The 16667-nt window shown below is 30.6% G+C and overlaps 1 protein-coding gene across 7 annotated transcripts in view; it reads left to right on the forward strand.

Annotated features, from left to right (window-relative positions):
* LOC134682935 (kinesin-like protein KIF27) overlaps window positions 1–16667 on the forward strand; it is a 50201-nt gene that overhangs the window by 29008 nt on the left and 4526 nt on the right. For 4 of the 7 annotated variants that reach the window (XM_063541869.1, XM_063541871.1, XM_063541870.1 and 1 more), the window contains 17 exons: window positions 1017–1145; window positions 1659–1891; window positions 2925–2966; window positions 4195–4307; window positions 4804–4978; window positions 5566–5662; window positions 6086–6183; window positions 7796–7903; window positions 8167–8266; window positions 8634–8785; window positions 9260–9356; window positions 9673–9777; window positions 10133–10347; window positions 14721–14832; window positions 15139–15276; window positions 15790–15980; window positions 16201–16304. In XM_063541869.1, coding sequence (XP_063397939.1) covers window positions 1017–1145; window positions 1659–1891; window positions 2925–2966; window positions 4195–4307; window positions 4804–4978; window positions 5566–5662; window positions 6086–6183; window positions 7796–7903; window positions 8167–8266; window positions 8634–8785; window positions 9260–9356; window positions 9673–9777; window positions 10133–10347; window positions 14721–14832; window positions 15139–15276; window positions 15790–15980; window positions 16201–16304 — 2209 coding nt within the window. The remainder of the gene's footprint in view (window positions 1–1016; window positions 1146–1658; window positions 1892–2924; window positions 2967–4194; window positions 4308–4803; window positions 4979–5565; window positions 5663–6085; window positions 6184–7795; window positions 7904–8166; window positions 8267–8633; window positions 8786–9259; window positions 9357–9672; window positions 9778–10132; window positions 10348–14720; window positions 14833–15138; window positions 15277–15789; window positions 15981–16200; window positions 16305–16667) is intronic. The other 3 variants (XM_063541872.1, XM_063541873.1, XM_063541874.1) reach the window with 3 other exon arrangements.

Here is a 16667-nt window from a genome sequence, read left to right on the forward strand (position 1 = left end):
TTGAGCATTTTTATATTGAATGGACATAATATGAATTTTTGATTTTTTTGCGAAGTTTCCCTTTAACATTTGCTGAGTACATTATTGTAAAATCAAAATTTATAAATTGAAAACAAGTTTTGTTTTGTTCCGCCCCATTTGACTTTATTGGTCAGGATTGGTATGGTGAATATCAGCCTGTTAATTTTTAAACATAGTTCTTATGTGTTTTTATTTATCATTTTTATGAGTTATATAAGTAAGAAATACTATGATTAATGACCTAATGACATTTGTACCCTTCATGTACCCTTACAAATCATGAAACTTTATATATCTGATATAATTGGTGAGAAACACTATTTAATATCATGCATAGAATCCAGGTTTGAGGAGTACTTTTTTAGTCATAACTTTTAATCAAGTAGGCTTTCTAGAATGAGAAAAAGTTAAATAAGATTTATCAATGAATCAACTGTTATTTACTCTATAGAGGTAATAATAGATGAAGGCTAGAATTAGGTAAACACCATTACATTTGGTCAATGTTCTTTCTTATATGTATTTTCTCTACTGAGATGTTTTAATTTCAGGCTCAGTCTTTCTATTTTCTATATACTGTATAAATACTGTTGATCTTTACACCTTCTCTCAAAATGATGTACACACAGTGACACTGATATGTAACAGCTAAGCATATTTAATCTTATGAGAATTTTCAATGATTTATCAATACATGAATGAGTTTTGTGGAGCATTCATTGAATGAAGATTAATAAACAGTTTTTACAAATAATAGTACATGTATTTAAGTTACTTTATACAGCATTTTAATTCATCTTTTTTTCATAAATTATTCATGAATATTTACAGACTTATTTAGCTGTGTTACTTTTCAATCTGTGATAATAATTATACAAGTAAAAAGTAGTTTTACCTTATTCCAATTTGTGTTACCAATTTGCTTTGTTATATTTTACTTAGATTGTAATGAAGTTCATATAATTAGAAATACTTATTCTTAACTTCTATTTCAGGACAATCTGATGGCAAACAGTAGTATTATAGATGATGACGCTGTCACAGTTAGTGCCCCTCCAATTGTACCCCCCTCAGACAAGAGACCAAAGTCTGTTCCAGTACAGTTGACCAGAAGACCTGACACTGTAAGTGTAGCTTTAATGATAAATGTGTGTTACAATAAACCTAGGACAATACTGTGGATTCATCTTTATTTGTTGGATACCAATTTTCGTGGGATTCATGGGTACAAGTAAACCATGATTTTAAATGTTCAACGAATCATAAATTTTCATACGATTTGTATGCAGAGATTAGTGAAACCTCGAAAAAAAATATCCACGAAAATGCAAGTTTTCATCAATCCACGAAAATTGATGCCAACGAAAATAAATGAATCCACAGTAAGCTTAGCTTAATGAAGAAGATGGCATAGCCTTTTCCTCTGTTTTAATTAAAAAGATAAAGACTTGAAATGCTCAGTATATTTATATTAAGCTTTACTTCCAATTATTCTGTTAGGGTTAAAAAAAAACACACATAAAAACAATGCCTAAGGCTTGTTTATAACTTAATCTGTGTTTAGGGTAGTAGGAACATGAGACTTTTGTCAAGGAATATAAAGGCTAAGGCTTGTTTATAACTTTATCTCTTTTTAGGCTAGTAGGAATTTGAGACCATTGTCAAGGAACATAAAGACAAGTCCTGCTTTGTTTACTCTGGACCGAGTGATGAAGAGTTTCCGAGCCCGAAGTCAGCTGCTGGTCAGTCAACTGGAGGATAGTGATGAGGTCATGCATAACACTTATGTCATTGAGGAAGAGGGAGAAACAGCTGGTACCAGTCAGAAGTTTGAAGAGGAACCAGTACTGGACTCACAAGACCATGAAATGTATGTATGATGTTACCGGGGGTTAAATAGATGCCTAGTACATGATGTCAACACACATAGAGTTTACAGTAAAATCTGCCATACAAAGCTCTTAATAAATGAAAATACCTGTATACAAAGGTCAGAAAAAAGTATTCCTTTCCTGAATAAAGAATGAGCGTGTGAAAAGAATTTATAAACAATTTCAATTCTATTTATATATAGACCTTAGGGCTGACTGTATTAGGCTTTTGCTTTTTGTCATCAGCCCATAGCATCTTATTCTATATTTGACTATAGGATTCATCAGAAGTTGAGTACAATTATGATTAGTTTGATGTAAACACTCTTTCTGTTCTCTGCTCATGTTTTCCCTTTAATAAAGTGTCAGAAGGTTATCTCTTTATTTTAAAGGGAGGAAATGTTAAAAAAAAAAGTTTTTAAAGGTGTACCACAAGGGTTAATTCTTGGTCCAGATCTTTTCAATGTATTCATAAATGACATATTTCCTTTTGTACATTTATAATTATGCTGATGATAACACTGTATCATATAGTGATCATGATTTAGATAAAGTTGTTGAAACTTTAGAAACTTATAGTTTAAATCTTATAAACTGGTTTTCTATAAATTTAATGAAGGCTAATCCTGACAAATTCTTGGCTATAGCCATTGGGGAAAAAAAACAAATATACATAATTTGATATTTAATTTTAATGAAAGCAAAATTTCTTGTGAAGAAAATGTTAAATCTAGGAATAACTATAGATTCCGACTTAAACTTTAAAAATCATATATTTGAAATATGTAAAAAAAAAAGCATTAAGACAATTAAATATTCTAAAACCTATGGGTAAATATTTGAACAGGGTAAGTAGGTTAACATTCTCTCTTAGATTCATCAATGAAAATTATGACAGAAAAATCAAAATTACCATAGAGAATAAAAAAAAATGCAATAGTCATTATAGAAACAATTAAAATAATTCACAAAAAAAGTCTTGAGTTACCTTCATGATTTGATTGGTATAAGAATTAAAAAGTATGATTTAAGATCACAGAAAACAGCAGTACTACCAAGAGTAAGAACTACTAGGTATGGCTTAAGATTGTTTTGTTATCATGCTGCTCAAATCTGGAATAAGCTGGCTAACCATTGTCAAATGGAATCATCTTTTGACCAATTCAAAAATTGGTACAAAGATGGGATCCAAGTAACAGCTCATGCCAGTGCAGTGCATGCATATAGAGTTTATGCCTCTGTTTATTTTATTTTTTATTGTTTGTGTGACTATTTGATCTTATTATTAACTTGTGTTATGTTTTAAGTGTACTATGCTTTTAAATTTTCTATGGTACATCATCTATGGAATCATACTAAGCACTTTATGTTTTTAGAATTGTGTTGTTATCATGACTTTTGTATGTGTGTATTATTTACATAATAGTTATTGAAAAACTGGTCATTATGGTGATATATAGACTGCCCACAGGACAGTGGTATTGACTAAGATAGTAATAATGACTGAGCCGTAGGGGAGGTCATTATTGCTGTAGCAGTCAATACCACTGTGCTACGGGCAGTCCATGTATCACCATAATAACCAGTTCTTCAATAACTGTTATGTTTATTTCATTGAGGAACCATTCTTTTACAAATTTTCATAAATTCAAAATGTTTAAAGCAAACTCGAGTAGTTGTACAATATCTATAGCAAAGAGTGAAGACCAGTCATAGTAATACTGCCTTTCATTTTAGTGCAATTTTTCAGTAAATGAATACTTAAAAAAGTTCTCTATAATTTTATAATTTACGAAAACATATGGTAAACAATTCAACAACTTAAATATAAAATTGAAAACAGAAACATGTTTTATTAATGGGTCATCTCTCTAAACAAAGAAACTATGCCCCACCTGTAATTAACAGAAACCTCGCCCCAACTGTCATAAACAGAGAAACCATGCCCCACCAATCATTAGCATATAAATTTTCGTTAACGACTGTTTTTCTGGTCAGTTTTGTTCTGTTAATTACCGATGGAATTTATTATTGAATAATAATGAATGTCATGTGGCCCCTTTTTATCCAATAAGAGAAGCTAATTCTTAACTGATATGAAATAAATTTTGTTATTAAGTTGATTTTAATAGCTCATTGGAGCTTGTTTTTATGTCATTTATTGAATATAGACTCCAAGCCTTGATGATCTGTGACAGGGATATCCTTTATTAGCTTTTAGTGATGATTTATTGTAATTGGAATCAAACATTGGTTTAGTGATCGCTTTTTGGTAATTTCATAATAGTATTAATAATTTCAGAGGAAAATTTGTTCGTAAAGGAACATTTAAAGTAAAGAAAGGTAGAAAGGCAGAGGAAAATAAAGAGAATGTCAACAACACAGATGTTCCAGTTATAACTGTTAACAGAGAAGGTAATTATGGTGTCTCTTCATCCTTCTCTCCACATCATATATCTGTTGCATTTATCTCAGCAACTGTAAGTCAAAGAATACTTTTATGTTGCACCAAGCTCCACCTGACTTTGCCATGTTTTCAGATCCTTTGATGTTCTACTTAAAGTTTGTTAAAAAAACAACTTGTATCTTTTAAATGCCATGCACATATGCAAAGTTTTATAGATTTACATATTTACTGCAAATAATTTTGTTTGCGATATCTTCTTGTCTGATAATATGAGATTGATAGTTAATAGCAAACAAATAATGAACACAAAATTGCCTGTGAGGGTGGATCTTTCCCAAAGTTCTATAAAACAGAGGTTGAGTGGTCTCAAGTAGGTCATCTATTTGTATCACTAGCATGTTTACACTGAGGTTGTGAGTTTTAATCCTGCATGTTGCAAGGGATAGTTATTGCCTGTTATTGCCTCAAAATTTTGATTTAACATCTGTTTGTCTGTTTGTCTAGTTATATCAGGAAGTATGTCATCTTCAGCAGGGGGAGATCACTTAGGTGTCAGTACGATTGAAGCTGTAGAGGATAGTTTGAGGAAGAGTGCTAACACACAGAGGATGTTAAAGGAATCCAGACTAAAGCTGACTGATGCCCATACTAAAATGAGGGATTTATCAATTAACATCAGGTATCATTCTAAACTAAATTTTGCACTGACATCGAAAAAAATCTACATACAATGATTTGATTGAAAGGTGTTGTATCTAACACACAACAAGAATACAAAAATATCTCAAATAGAGTTGACCAAAATTGCACGACTGACGGAGAGATTTAATGTTAGTTTTAGCCAGCAATGAAATGGAGTATTCAGAAATAAGTAAAAAATTCTAATTTCTAATATATGAATACATGTATAGTGATATAATTTGCAACGTGAGAAAAAAATTCCAAGAAAGAAAAAGATATGGTTAGATTAATTCAGCATATCAAAGATATTATTTCTTCCTTAAGAAAAGGATTATATTTGAAGATATACTGTGGGTTCATTTTAACTCATTGGACGCCAATTTTTCGTTGATTTTGTGGGTAAAGGTAAACCACAAAATAAAATTTTCAATAAACGACAAATTTTCAAAAGGTATGCAGACCTTGGCAAATCCACAAAATTAAATATCCACGGTCATACAAAAATTGGTACCCACGAAAATAAATGAATCCACTATGGTTGTAAAGTCTGGATAATGATTATAACATTTTTCTTTATTTGATAAGGTTAAAAGAACAGTTGATTAGAGAACTTGTAAAAACTGGTAAAGATGCTGATTTAATGAATAAAAAGTATGCTGATAAAATCAAATCTCTGGAGAAGGTTGGTATATCAGTTTATCAGTAATTTACTGGTATTGGGTATATAAACTAGTGCATTTATAAAGTAGAGAAATATATTACTTACTGCAACATTATAATCATAAAAATTCCCTCTTCTTTAGGTTTAATCATAAACATGAAGTCCTAAATCTGTCTTCTTTATGAAATGATAATTTCTGTTTCATAGACTGTTTCTGCTAGCTTTCTTACTTTACTATATTTTGACAAGAAAAGATTGTATGAAATAATAGAGAACCAGTCCTATCCATATCAATGATTGGTTTGGATGCATCTTGAATTTATTTCATTACAATGTACATGATTATCAGGATGGTCTCAGTAAAACATTAGAATTATAATCTATTTAAACTATATCATTTTCAGGATACAATTTGTTGTATTATAAATACTTTTAATATTTCAGGAAAGAATGAAAGTAAAGAGAGATTTACAGGAAACCCAGTCAGTGTTACAGGAGTTAGAGGCTAAACAGGAAACTACAGAGAAAACCAAACTTACACAGTAAGTCGTAAACACCTGTGGAGGGAAAGGCAGCACAAAGATCTTTCTTAAAAACTGAACACTAATACTGTGAAAGTACTTTAATTCGTGGGTATCAATTTTCGTGGTTTGAGCAATATTTACATGTTCGTGGGGTTTTAAATTCGTGGATTTTAGTTTTCTTGAAAAAAAAAAAGAAAAATTATAGAAAAGAAGGTTACAAATAGTCTTGATTGAATAATTGCAAAGAAAACATTGACCATGTAAATCTTAGTGATAACACTTATTAACCCAGTGATCAATGAATTAAATACCATCAAAGGTGTTAATGAGGCCATAAACATGTCACCTAAAGAAAACAGTAAAAATAAACAAATGCCATAAACGTAAATTGAACTTATCAAAATCAAGCCCAGCATGAAATTATTATTTCCCATATGTACGAGAACAATGAGGATATAAAGTGAACACTTTATCATACTAGCATATCAATACCGGAAATCTTACTTTTATCGATCAAAATATTTTTTATGAGAATTGATCAAAAGTTTAGGTTATTAAAGATTAAATAGGTATGATCTTGCATGCGGTTGTAGTATATAGTTCTGTGACTGCCATTAAAGTATTCTCAGATTTGGCGTTATTCAATATATTCTCTAGATCATATGATCAGTATCCAAACCTTCCGAAGGGGATCTGTCCATGTCTTGATTTGGACAATGGTTGTTTTATTTCGTTGGACACTTAAATTCGTGGATAAAGTCATCCACGAAAACCACGAAAATTGGTACCCCACGAATAAAAGTACTTTCACAGTATATGATTCTCACATTTTTAAATTTATAATTAAAGAATAATTATTAAAAAAAACATCTGTAGGTCAAATAAATATTAATATACATTGTAACTTCAGTATAATTTATAGACTTCATATATTAAAAAAGTATGTGATATCAATATTTGAAAAACAAGTATTATTTTAAAATTGATATTATTAAACACAAATCCTTATCTTTAACACCATAATATATGTAATTGAAATGTAATTCAAAAGTAAATGAGCATTACATGCTTTTTTCAATGTAATTAATTAAATTACCATTACATGTAATTAAAAAAATGCTCAATTACACATTACATGGAAAATTGTAATGCATTACACTTAATTACCATTACATTTTCAATTACCCCATCCCTGAACACAAACATACTTTTATTGTTCTTATCTTTACTCTCCATAGATGGTGGGAATACAAAATAGTCTTGAAAGTGTAATTTCATCTGAATGGTTAACATACTAATCTTACATTGTTAATATTACCATTTCTATAGATATAAGAAGATGTTATGTGAATGCCAACGAGACAACTTTCTGTCCAAATCAGAATGTATAAAAAGTTAATAATTATAGGTCAAAGTATGGCCTTCAACACCCAGCTTTGACTCACACTGAACAGCCAACTATAAAGGGCCCAAAAATGACAAGTGTAAAACAATTCAAACAGGAAAACCAACGGTCTCAACTATGTCAATTTCTTTTTATAATAGACAAAAATTATCTAAAGACTCCATAATGTGATTAAATATTGTATATTGTCAACATATATTAAGTAACTTATAACTTTTGTTACAGAGAATACAAAAAGAGGATGGAAACAGCCAAAGCTAGAATGTCTGCTATCTCCAAGAAACAAAAAGAAACCGAAAATATTGCTAACTTCTCTATTTATAATGAGAAAAAGTAAGTCTTGAATATAACAAAACAATTCTTTGTAAGGATATTGCCGCTTTGATATTCAATTTCAGTGTGAAAATTTAGAATATTGATATTTTGGACTATTAAACATCTTGGTATTATTTAGTTATTTATATTACAAATCCATTTAGTGTTAATTTCAATGAATCCATAGAGAATGAAAGAGATTAGAATTGAGCTCTCTAGAATCACCAAAACACTACAAAGACGTATTATTAACCCCTTTACTTATGCTTATGTGATTTAAGAATACAAGATCTAGAGCTGGCTGTTGACAGAATGAAGCAAACAAAGGAACATGTGACCAAGAAGTTAAAAGACGAATCGGAAAGAAAACTCAAACTAGAGGTGAATGTTATATTTTGTTTAATTTTATCATCTTTCTATACAAAATTGAACATCACTGTCTGGGCAGTTAATGAAATTTTATAGGGTGACCTTGAATAATCTTTATTACTGGAATCACATCTTAGATAATTGTGGTATTTGATGTATTAGTTCTTGGAGGAGTTGAAAATAGTAGTTTTTGTTGATATTTTTTATTTAAAAGAATCTTTTTTACTTGTTTTCCTGTACTCAATGTCCATGGTTCTCTGGGCCAACTTCAGCTTTCTCCAACAATAAAAACTGATCGCCACATAACAACACAAAAGTGTGGAAAATGAACTTTAACACCAATAAACACCAATCAATCAATCAATCTTTTTCCTTGCAGAGAGAGATGCAGAAGGAAACACAGAAAGTAAAGGAACTTGAGATAAAGAATGAACAACAACAGAAAATACTGAAACGAAAGAATGAAGAAATAGCAGCTGTACAAAGAAAGTTAAGAAGTGGGGGAGGATCATCTCTGCCACCAATCAACATGTAAGTATAAATTCTCAGGGATCATCTCTTTCACCTATCAACATGTAAGTCAACAAAGTTTGCCATGTAATTTAGGTAAGGTAGATGAAGGCTTAGACATTAACAGAATGTATTAAAAATATTGTTATGAAAAAAAATAGGCAATCATGAATTCAGTTTCATATTTTATGTTTTTGTCATATTCATGTAAATAGAAGGACTTGAATTTAACCAGATATTTAAACTGTGCTGTATTGAAAGTAGAAAAAATATAGATAAATAAATCATTGTGAACAAAATGCTTTTCAGACTTGATCTTCATCTGATTTGTGCATGACCAAACATTCAGTCAGTCTGATTATAACACAGCCAGTTAAAATCAAGCTGAGTAAGACTAAACCTATTTGTGTTTGTGCAGACTACATTTAAGTAAATGTTTATTTGTTTTAAGTATGAATCTAAGATTTGAGTGACAGTTTAAATTTTGTTTTCTAGTGAGGATCATGATAAGATAGAAGACCAGAAGAAATGGTTAGACAATGAAGTAGAGAAAGTTTTACAGCAGAAAAGACAAATGGAGGAACTACAAGAAGTAAGTTCTTATTGTCTTGCATTAATGAAGTTGATACAAGTGATACTTAGGCGTACATTGTATTATGATTATGACAAGGTCACTATATAGGGAATCACTGGTGGAAGGTCAATGATATTTGGTATGCAGTTGTATAAGCATTGGTACATCATCTTGTCTTGTGACACATCTCAGTTCCATGGAGATTATTTGGATCTGTCCCCTCTGTTGTTGTCTATTTGAACCTATTCTTAGTTTGCATGGATTAGTTTGTAATTAAAGATGATTTATAAAAGTATACAGAATATTGCTTATGTATGGTATTTTTATTTTTCAGGAACTTAAAAAGAGAGAGACAATAGTAGCTAAGAAAGAGGCCATGTTGGCTGAGAAAAGTGAAATAGAATTCAGGAGAATGAGATCTAGTCAAATCATTAATAAGGTAACACTAGTAGATTTATTTTATCAGAATGATGTATTTTATTTTTTGATTTATTTGATTTTATTTGTTAAGCTATTGATAGCATGTACATGGATTGATTTTAGAGATGCAAATCTATATATCATTCTTATTTTCAAAGTAGGAAAGTCTTTATTTCTAAAAGATATGACATTTATTGAATTTTTATTTTCCATACAGCATTAAAGAATACTTTTTCTTTCTTTCTTTTTATTTATGAAATAGTTTTATGTATTCAGTATCTACATTTAGTGCATTTGTGAGTGTATTCTTGTGCAGAATATTTTATATAATTAGTATCTACAGGTATTGCATTTGATTGTGCATTATTTTACAGAATATTTTATCAGTGTCTATGAAGTTAGACACGTTAGATAAAAGACTTGAAGAGAAGACATCTGAATTATCCAAGACACCCACAGAACAGCAGCAGTTTGTCAAAGAGGAAATGTCCAAATTCCAGGAAGGGCGAGACAAGCTGGCGAGACAGAGAACTGTTCTTGAGAATAAACTAAGGGAGGGAAGACTGTTATCAGGACAAGAAGAAAGGAGGTAGGAATTTCTGTGTAAAAATACGATAATTGATATGTAGCAATGTGAAAAATATTCTATTGCAATTGTTTTGTATCAATGGTTCTGATTGGATGACACTCAGCGTAAAATTCTCTATCTTCCCGTCTGTATATAAGAAAAGCTGACACATTGCATTCCAGAGAGTATTGAGATGTAATTTCTCCAATAGTTTAAAAAAAACAACCTCACATATATTACGCATAAAAATCTTATCAAATTTTATTGCACTTTGATGCTACTCGTTGCCAGGTAAACTATATTTGCAACAGAAAGATTATCAATACACCTCCACGAAGCTTTGTTTTCAGTTGACAACCCTGTGTTCTGTGGTGAAGATCATGTCTGCTCTACATCTTGAGAACCGTTATGATTTCAAAGTTTACACTTGACATCCATTTTAACCAACACCAGAGGGTGTGTCATGATGTATGTACAACTTCCTAGGTCAAAGGTCAAGGTCAAAAACTTTGGTTTCAGTTGACAACCCCTTGTCCTGTGGTGAAGATCGTGTCTGCTCCATATCTAAATAACCGTTATGATTTTATACTTAATACTTAATATGTTTATTAATTAACACCAGAGGGTGTGTCATGATGTATGTACAACTTCCTAGGTCAAAGGTCAAGGTATAAAACTTTGGTTTCAGTTGACAACCCCGTGTCCTGTGGTTAAAATTGTGTCTGCTCCATATCTAGATAACCGTTATGATTTCAAAGTTTATACTTGACATCCATTTTAACCACCACCAGAGGGCGTGTCATGATGTATGTACAACTTCCTAGGTCAAAGATCAAGGTAAAATAACTTTGGTTTCAGTTGACAACCCTGTGTCCTGTTGTGAAGATTGTGTCCGCTCTATATCTTGAGAACCGTTATGATTTCAAATATTATACTTGACATCCATTTTAACCAACACCAGAGGGTGTGTCATGATGTATGTACAACTTCCTAGGTCAAAGGTCTGTCTGTCTGTTCGGCCTAGCCAAGATCAGATGTGCATTTTGTGTTTCACATGAAGTCAAAAATGAGTATCACCTCAGGACAAAACTCTTTTGGTATTTTGGTTCAAAAATGGTTTAAATTATGAAAAATTGCCATCGTTAGGCTAACACTGGAAGCATTTATATAATACATGCAGTTTTTGTTAGAAATATTTTATTTTTTTATGAAATAAATGGTGTTTAAAAACTGTATAATTCTCTTAAATGGTTGCCTTCTAGACATGGTCACCAGTGTCAGATTTTTGGTCAATGACAAAGACAACAAAATATGTTTAGAATTATTGAATATCAAACATTTTAATTGAAAAAAAAATTACAAGAACCTGTTTAACTCACATTTATTTCAAGCAACAGTAGCTTTCTTTGATTATTTATCTTATCTGATAAAACTGTATCTAAACTTATTTATAAAAAAACAAAACTTCCAAAAAAAACCTTTCTTTTGGTGTATAGAACCTTAAAATAACTTGATGCATATTCTTACAATAAACAATCAAACATAGCAATACAATTTATATATTTTGTCTACGGACAAGACATTGTATTTATATTTAATGAAATACATTATTAAAACCTAATTCTGATATAGCTGAAAGTGTTCTCTTGAAAAAAAACACATACATTTTATCAGGTTTATCTATCAAACTTAGCTTAACTGGGAGGAAAATGGAAACAAATACATTTTGATAATGTCTACGGACAAGACATTTTATTGATATTCAATTAAATGCTTTCAAAGATGATTGTTAAAGTTAAGATTAAAAGTTACCAATTAAATTTTAAATTGTGTTTTTTGAATTTTGGAAAATATAAAAATGTACCCATAATTCTTTACACATCTCAAAAATTTATTGATTGAGCCAAAATGAAGACACATTTTTTTAACTGAAATCCATATATCTGACTGTTTAAAACAATCAAACTTTTATTATAACTCAATTTTGACATTGTTGAATGTGTTCTCTTGAAAAAATAACATACATGTTACCTATCAAATTAGGCTGAACTCGAGGAAATTGGCTAAAATATATTGTGGTAATGTCTACGGACAAGACAATTTCAGTTATAAAAAAAATCTGTTAGAATGAATTGTGACTATATTCATGTTGAAAATACTGAGTCTTAATTTGAAAAGATAACTTTCTTCACCTAAAAATAAAATTTAAGTTCCATAGCAGACAAATAATTGAATTAAATACGTGTTATGTACAAGTGTCTTGTCCGTAGACACTTCCTCATCTGCTGTTAATACTGAAACGCAAAAGATAAAGTAAGAGAGAGAGAAATACTTTTTCTTAATTTGATTTAGTTAAACTTTTAAGGTATGCAGCAACTGGAATAAACAATATTGAAGTAAAATAAGGTATGCTTTTTATGACTGATGATCTGCCACTTTTTAAAATCCACTCCTGTAAAGTAATTTTACAAAAATTGAGAACACTTAAATTACCATTTATTTATTAAAAGTAAGATATGTTGAAGTTTAAACAACACATAGGACTAATTTAGACCCATACAGCCAAGCAATATTGATAAAAAGACATGTCTACGGCCAAGACATGTGTCTACGGACAAGACATTCTGACATATTTTTGAAATTTTTCCTCTATTAATAGATGGTAGAAAAAAATGTTAGTAGTGTTTTCATATCTACAAAATAACAGGAACTTAGCAATGCAACATTAATGTTATTATACTTCCAGTTTACTAGGGAATGCATGTCTACGGACAAGACAATTTTTCACTTTATTTGTATATCCAACTTTGATGGCATATATCTCCAGCTAGGGTACTGCAATTTTGATAAATGAGGTAGTTTTTGATAAAGTATATACTAAAAGAGAAAACAAAACACATAATAGCATAAATTTGATTCATTTTCCTCTTATATCACTACACTGAGCAAGCTAAAAACAAAAGTACAAAATTACATAACAAACCCATAGTATTCAACTTTTGATCATAACTTTGTAACCACTGGAGATTTTTTGTTGCAACAACCAGTAAAAGAAAGATGAATAAATTGTCTATAACAGTGAACCAATAATGTAGTTCAAATTAATTTCACTTATTAACTATCAATTGTTAAAAACAGCGAAATTTTAAATGAAACAACATAGCGTGAAATTTTGCCCATTTTCAGCATGTATTTTAGTGTTTTATTTAAAAACGGTAACACCTATACTTGATATTTGATATTCATTGTGAAGCCCTACATTCTCTCCTTCAGTTCAAACATTTATTACTTATGTAAACATTATCTTCTGGTCTTTACAAGCCTATAACATAGACCCACTATGAAATGCACATCTGATCTTGGCTAGGCCGTGTTGGTCTGTCCATCGCTAACAAATTTAATCCACACTATATTTTGAGAGGACAGCTGTTATTATTTCATACTTGATACCTGACAAACATTTTCAACTGAACATACTGTGGATTCACTTATTTTCGTGGGTACCAATTTTCGTGGATAAGAAAAAACTTGGATGTTCGTGGATATTTAATTTCATGGTTGTGATGTAGTCTACATATAAGCCTATAGCAAATTTGTTATTCGTGGAACATTTATTTTCGTGGTTTACCTGTAACCACGAAACCCATGAAAATTGGTATCCAACGAAAATAAATGAATCCACAGTATATATTAACCAACACCAGAGATGTGTCATAATGTATGCATCCTAGGTCAAAGGTCAGTCCGTCAGTCTGTCCATCCGTTTGTTGTTCTTGACAAATTGTGTGCGCTCTACCTCTTGAGAACGTTAATATTTCATACTTTATACTTGGTGGGTCATAATATATTGAAGGCATAATTCTAAAAATATGTGACAAATATCAATTGGGCAGCACCTTTAAACATATTGTTCAAACATCAATCCATATATCCAGAAGTCACTTTAGAGTAGTCAACAATGAGTTCACATCATGCAGTCATATCACTATTATACTATGAAAGTAAGTTGAGAATATTTATCAGTTTTAACTTAAATCTTAGAATAAAATCACACATGAGACTATGTAATAACTTCAAATAATGCTTCATATCAGATTATCCATACAACTTATTTACCCCACGTTATTGACAGCAGGGCCCACAGAGATGGCTCCCATCTCAATGGTATCTAGTTCAAATTGATATGTAATTTTGATCAGTTGGATTTATCAAATTGGCTGAGGAACTGAAGCTACAGTGCTCTTTGGGTTTCACAGCTACTGGAAAATATAGCCATTTCCCGAGTCTTGAGATATACTGCTTTGTAAAAAGACAAAAAGTATCATTTATAACTTCAGTATCAAAAATTCAGAACTACTTTACAACAACATTGTTTAATTTTTTTGTCATTATAGGATAATAGAACTGGATGAAGGCATTGATGCATTAGATGCAGCTATAGAATATAAAACTGATGCTATAAATAGCCGTCAATTAGAACTTCGTCATTCACAGATTTTGTCTAAGGTTTGTCTCATATTAAGAAGAACTTTTATCATGCTCAAAATTTGCATAAAGATTTGTCTTTCTATCCCATTTATAAGTTTGTTTGTATGCAAATTTGATTTATAAGAATCAGATTGACAATTGCCTTATTAACTAATAACCAGCATTTTGATATATTACCTTGTACTTACATTTTTATAAAGTTTATAAAATGAATGGAGATTAAGATCATAGTAGTTTTTGGCTTGATTAGAAAATTATATATTATTTGTTAAATGACAGTAGAAGGAATTATTTTTTTCAAGATTATTCTTTATATTTTCATAGAGTGAGGACCATGTGATGAATAAATTGAATTCCCTGACCACTACAGAAACCCGAGCTCTTATGATGAAATATTTCAATAAGGTGGTAGCATGTAAGGATGCAGAGAGGAGACTTAATCTTCACTGTAGTGAAATGGAGGTTTGTAAATATTGAACAAACAGTGTCTCTTTGTAAATTGAACACTTTAAAACATGTTTCCTTGAAACAAAATTTTAAATGCCATTCTCAGTGCTATTTTAGTGGTAGCTTTTTATTGGTGAGGGAAGATGGAGTGTCTGGAGACAACCACAGGCTACTAAGACCACTCATCTACCGTGGCCTGTATAGCTTTACAACATATTTATGTGTATAAGCGTTTGAAAATCTATTTATAGGCTTTCATTTGGAATCAGGGTAATGTAAGAAACATTAATTAAGCAGTTATATTACAAAAGTATTATCAGTGTTTTGTTGATTGACAGTGAAAAGGGTGTATATTTAAAGTGTTGGATAGCTTAAGTTTTTACAGTACCAATAGTCAGCATTCTTACTACAATGCTCTATCAGTGCTGCCACCCTTTATAGTGGTAGTGAACATTTTTCCAATTTGTATAATTCCAAATCACAATTCCTAATGTTATATTTACTAACATCATACAAATGATTTTCTAGGTGAAACAAGATGAACAGGAGAGGTTAATCCGTGAATTAGAGGCAGCTTTACAGAGGTCAGCTGTGGAGGTCGATCGTAGGATTACCAAACAGACACGGGAATATGAACAGAAAATACAAATGTTAATGAGACAACTGGCTGATTCTGGGACCAACAATAGTGGCGGATTTGGGCCTGAAATTGATGAAAAGTAAGTTTACTGACTCCAGGGTCAAATATTAAATGGTGAAGAAAGATATTCAGCATAAAATTTTAAACAAAGCAGAGTTTGGACATCAAATTGATAAAAAAGTTTAATCCTGTCTAGATGCCATTTTAGACCAGAGATAAATGTTTTGACATTATCAAAAGCTTATATTATATTAAAGTAATTATTTCATTTCTTCAGTATGATTTATTCTCATTTTCAGAATGCAAAGACTAGAGAAGGAATTATATTACTACAAAAAGACGAGTAGAGAGTTAAAGAAAAGGTTACGAGAACTGGAGGCATCAGGGGCTCTACCACATCAAGGTATAATCATATGACTTAAGAATTACTGAATAGAATTGGTCTATGAAACACTTATGTCAATTAAAACTTTTTATTTGTGTTGGTCATGGTCAATAAAGAAAATGTTCCAATAATTTTTTCAGAATATACAAATTATGATTTTTTTTTTAAAGTTTGATTAATCTTGTGTTCACTGACTTTAAAATATGTAAAACAGGATACAGATTTACAAGAAATATATGTCAGAGTATCCAGAAAAATAGTGTGTTTTTATTTCGTCAAATTCCTATATTTAAAAAGAACAGAACAATGGAAATGGAAACTAATTCTTTTTCTCCTTTGATAGTGTCTTGTAACAATATATCATTCAGGAATTTATTCCTT

Source organism: Mytilus trossulus, chromosome 9 (assembly GCF_036588685.1).
Source record: "Mytilus trossulus isolate FHL-02 chromosome 9, PNRI_Mtr1.1.1.hap1, whole genome shotgun sequence".
NCBI classification, from domain to species: domain Eukaryota; kingdom Metazoa; phylum Mollusca; class Bivalvia; order Mytilida; family Mytilidae; genus Mytilus; species Mytilus trossulus.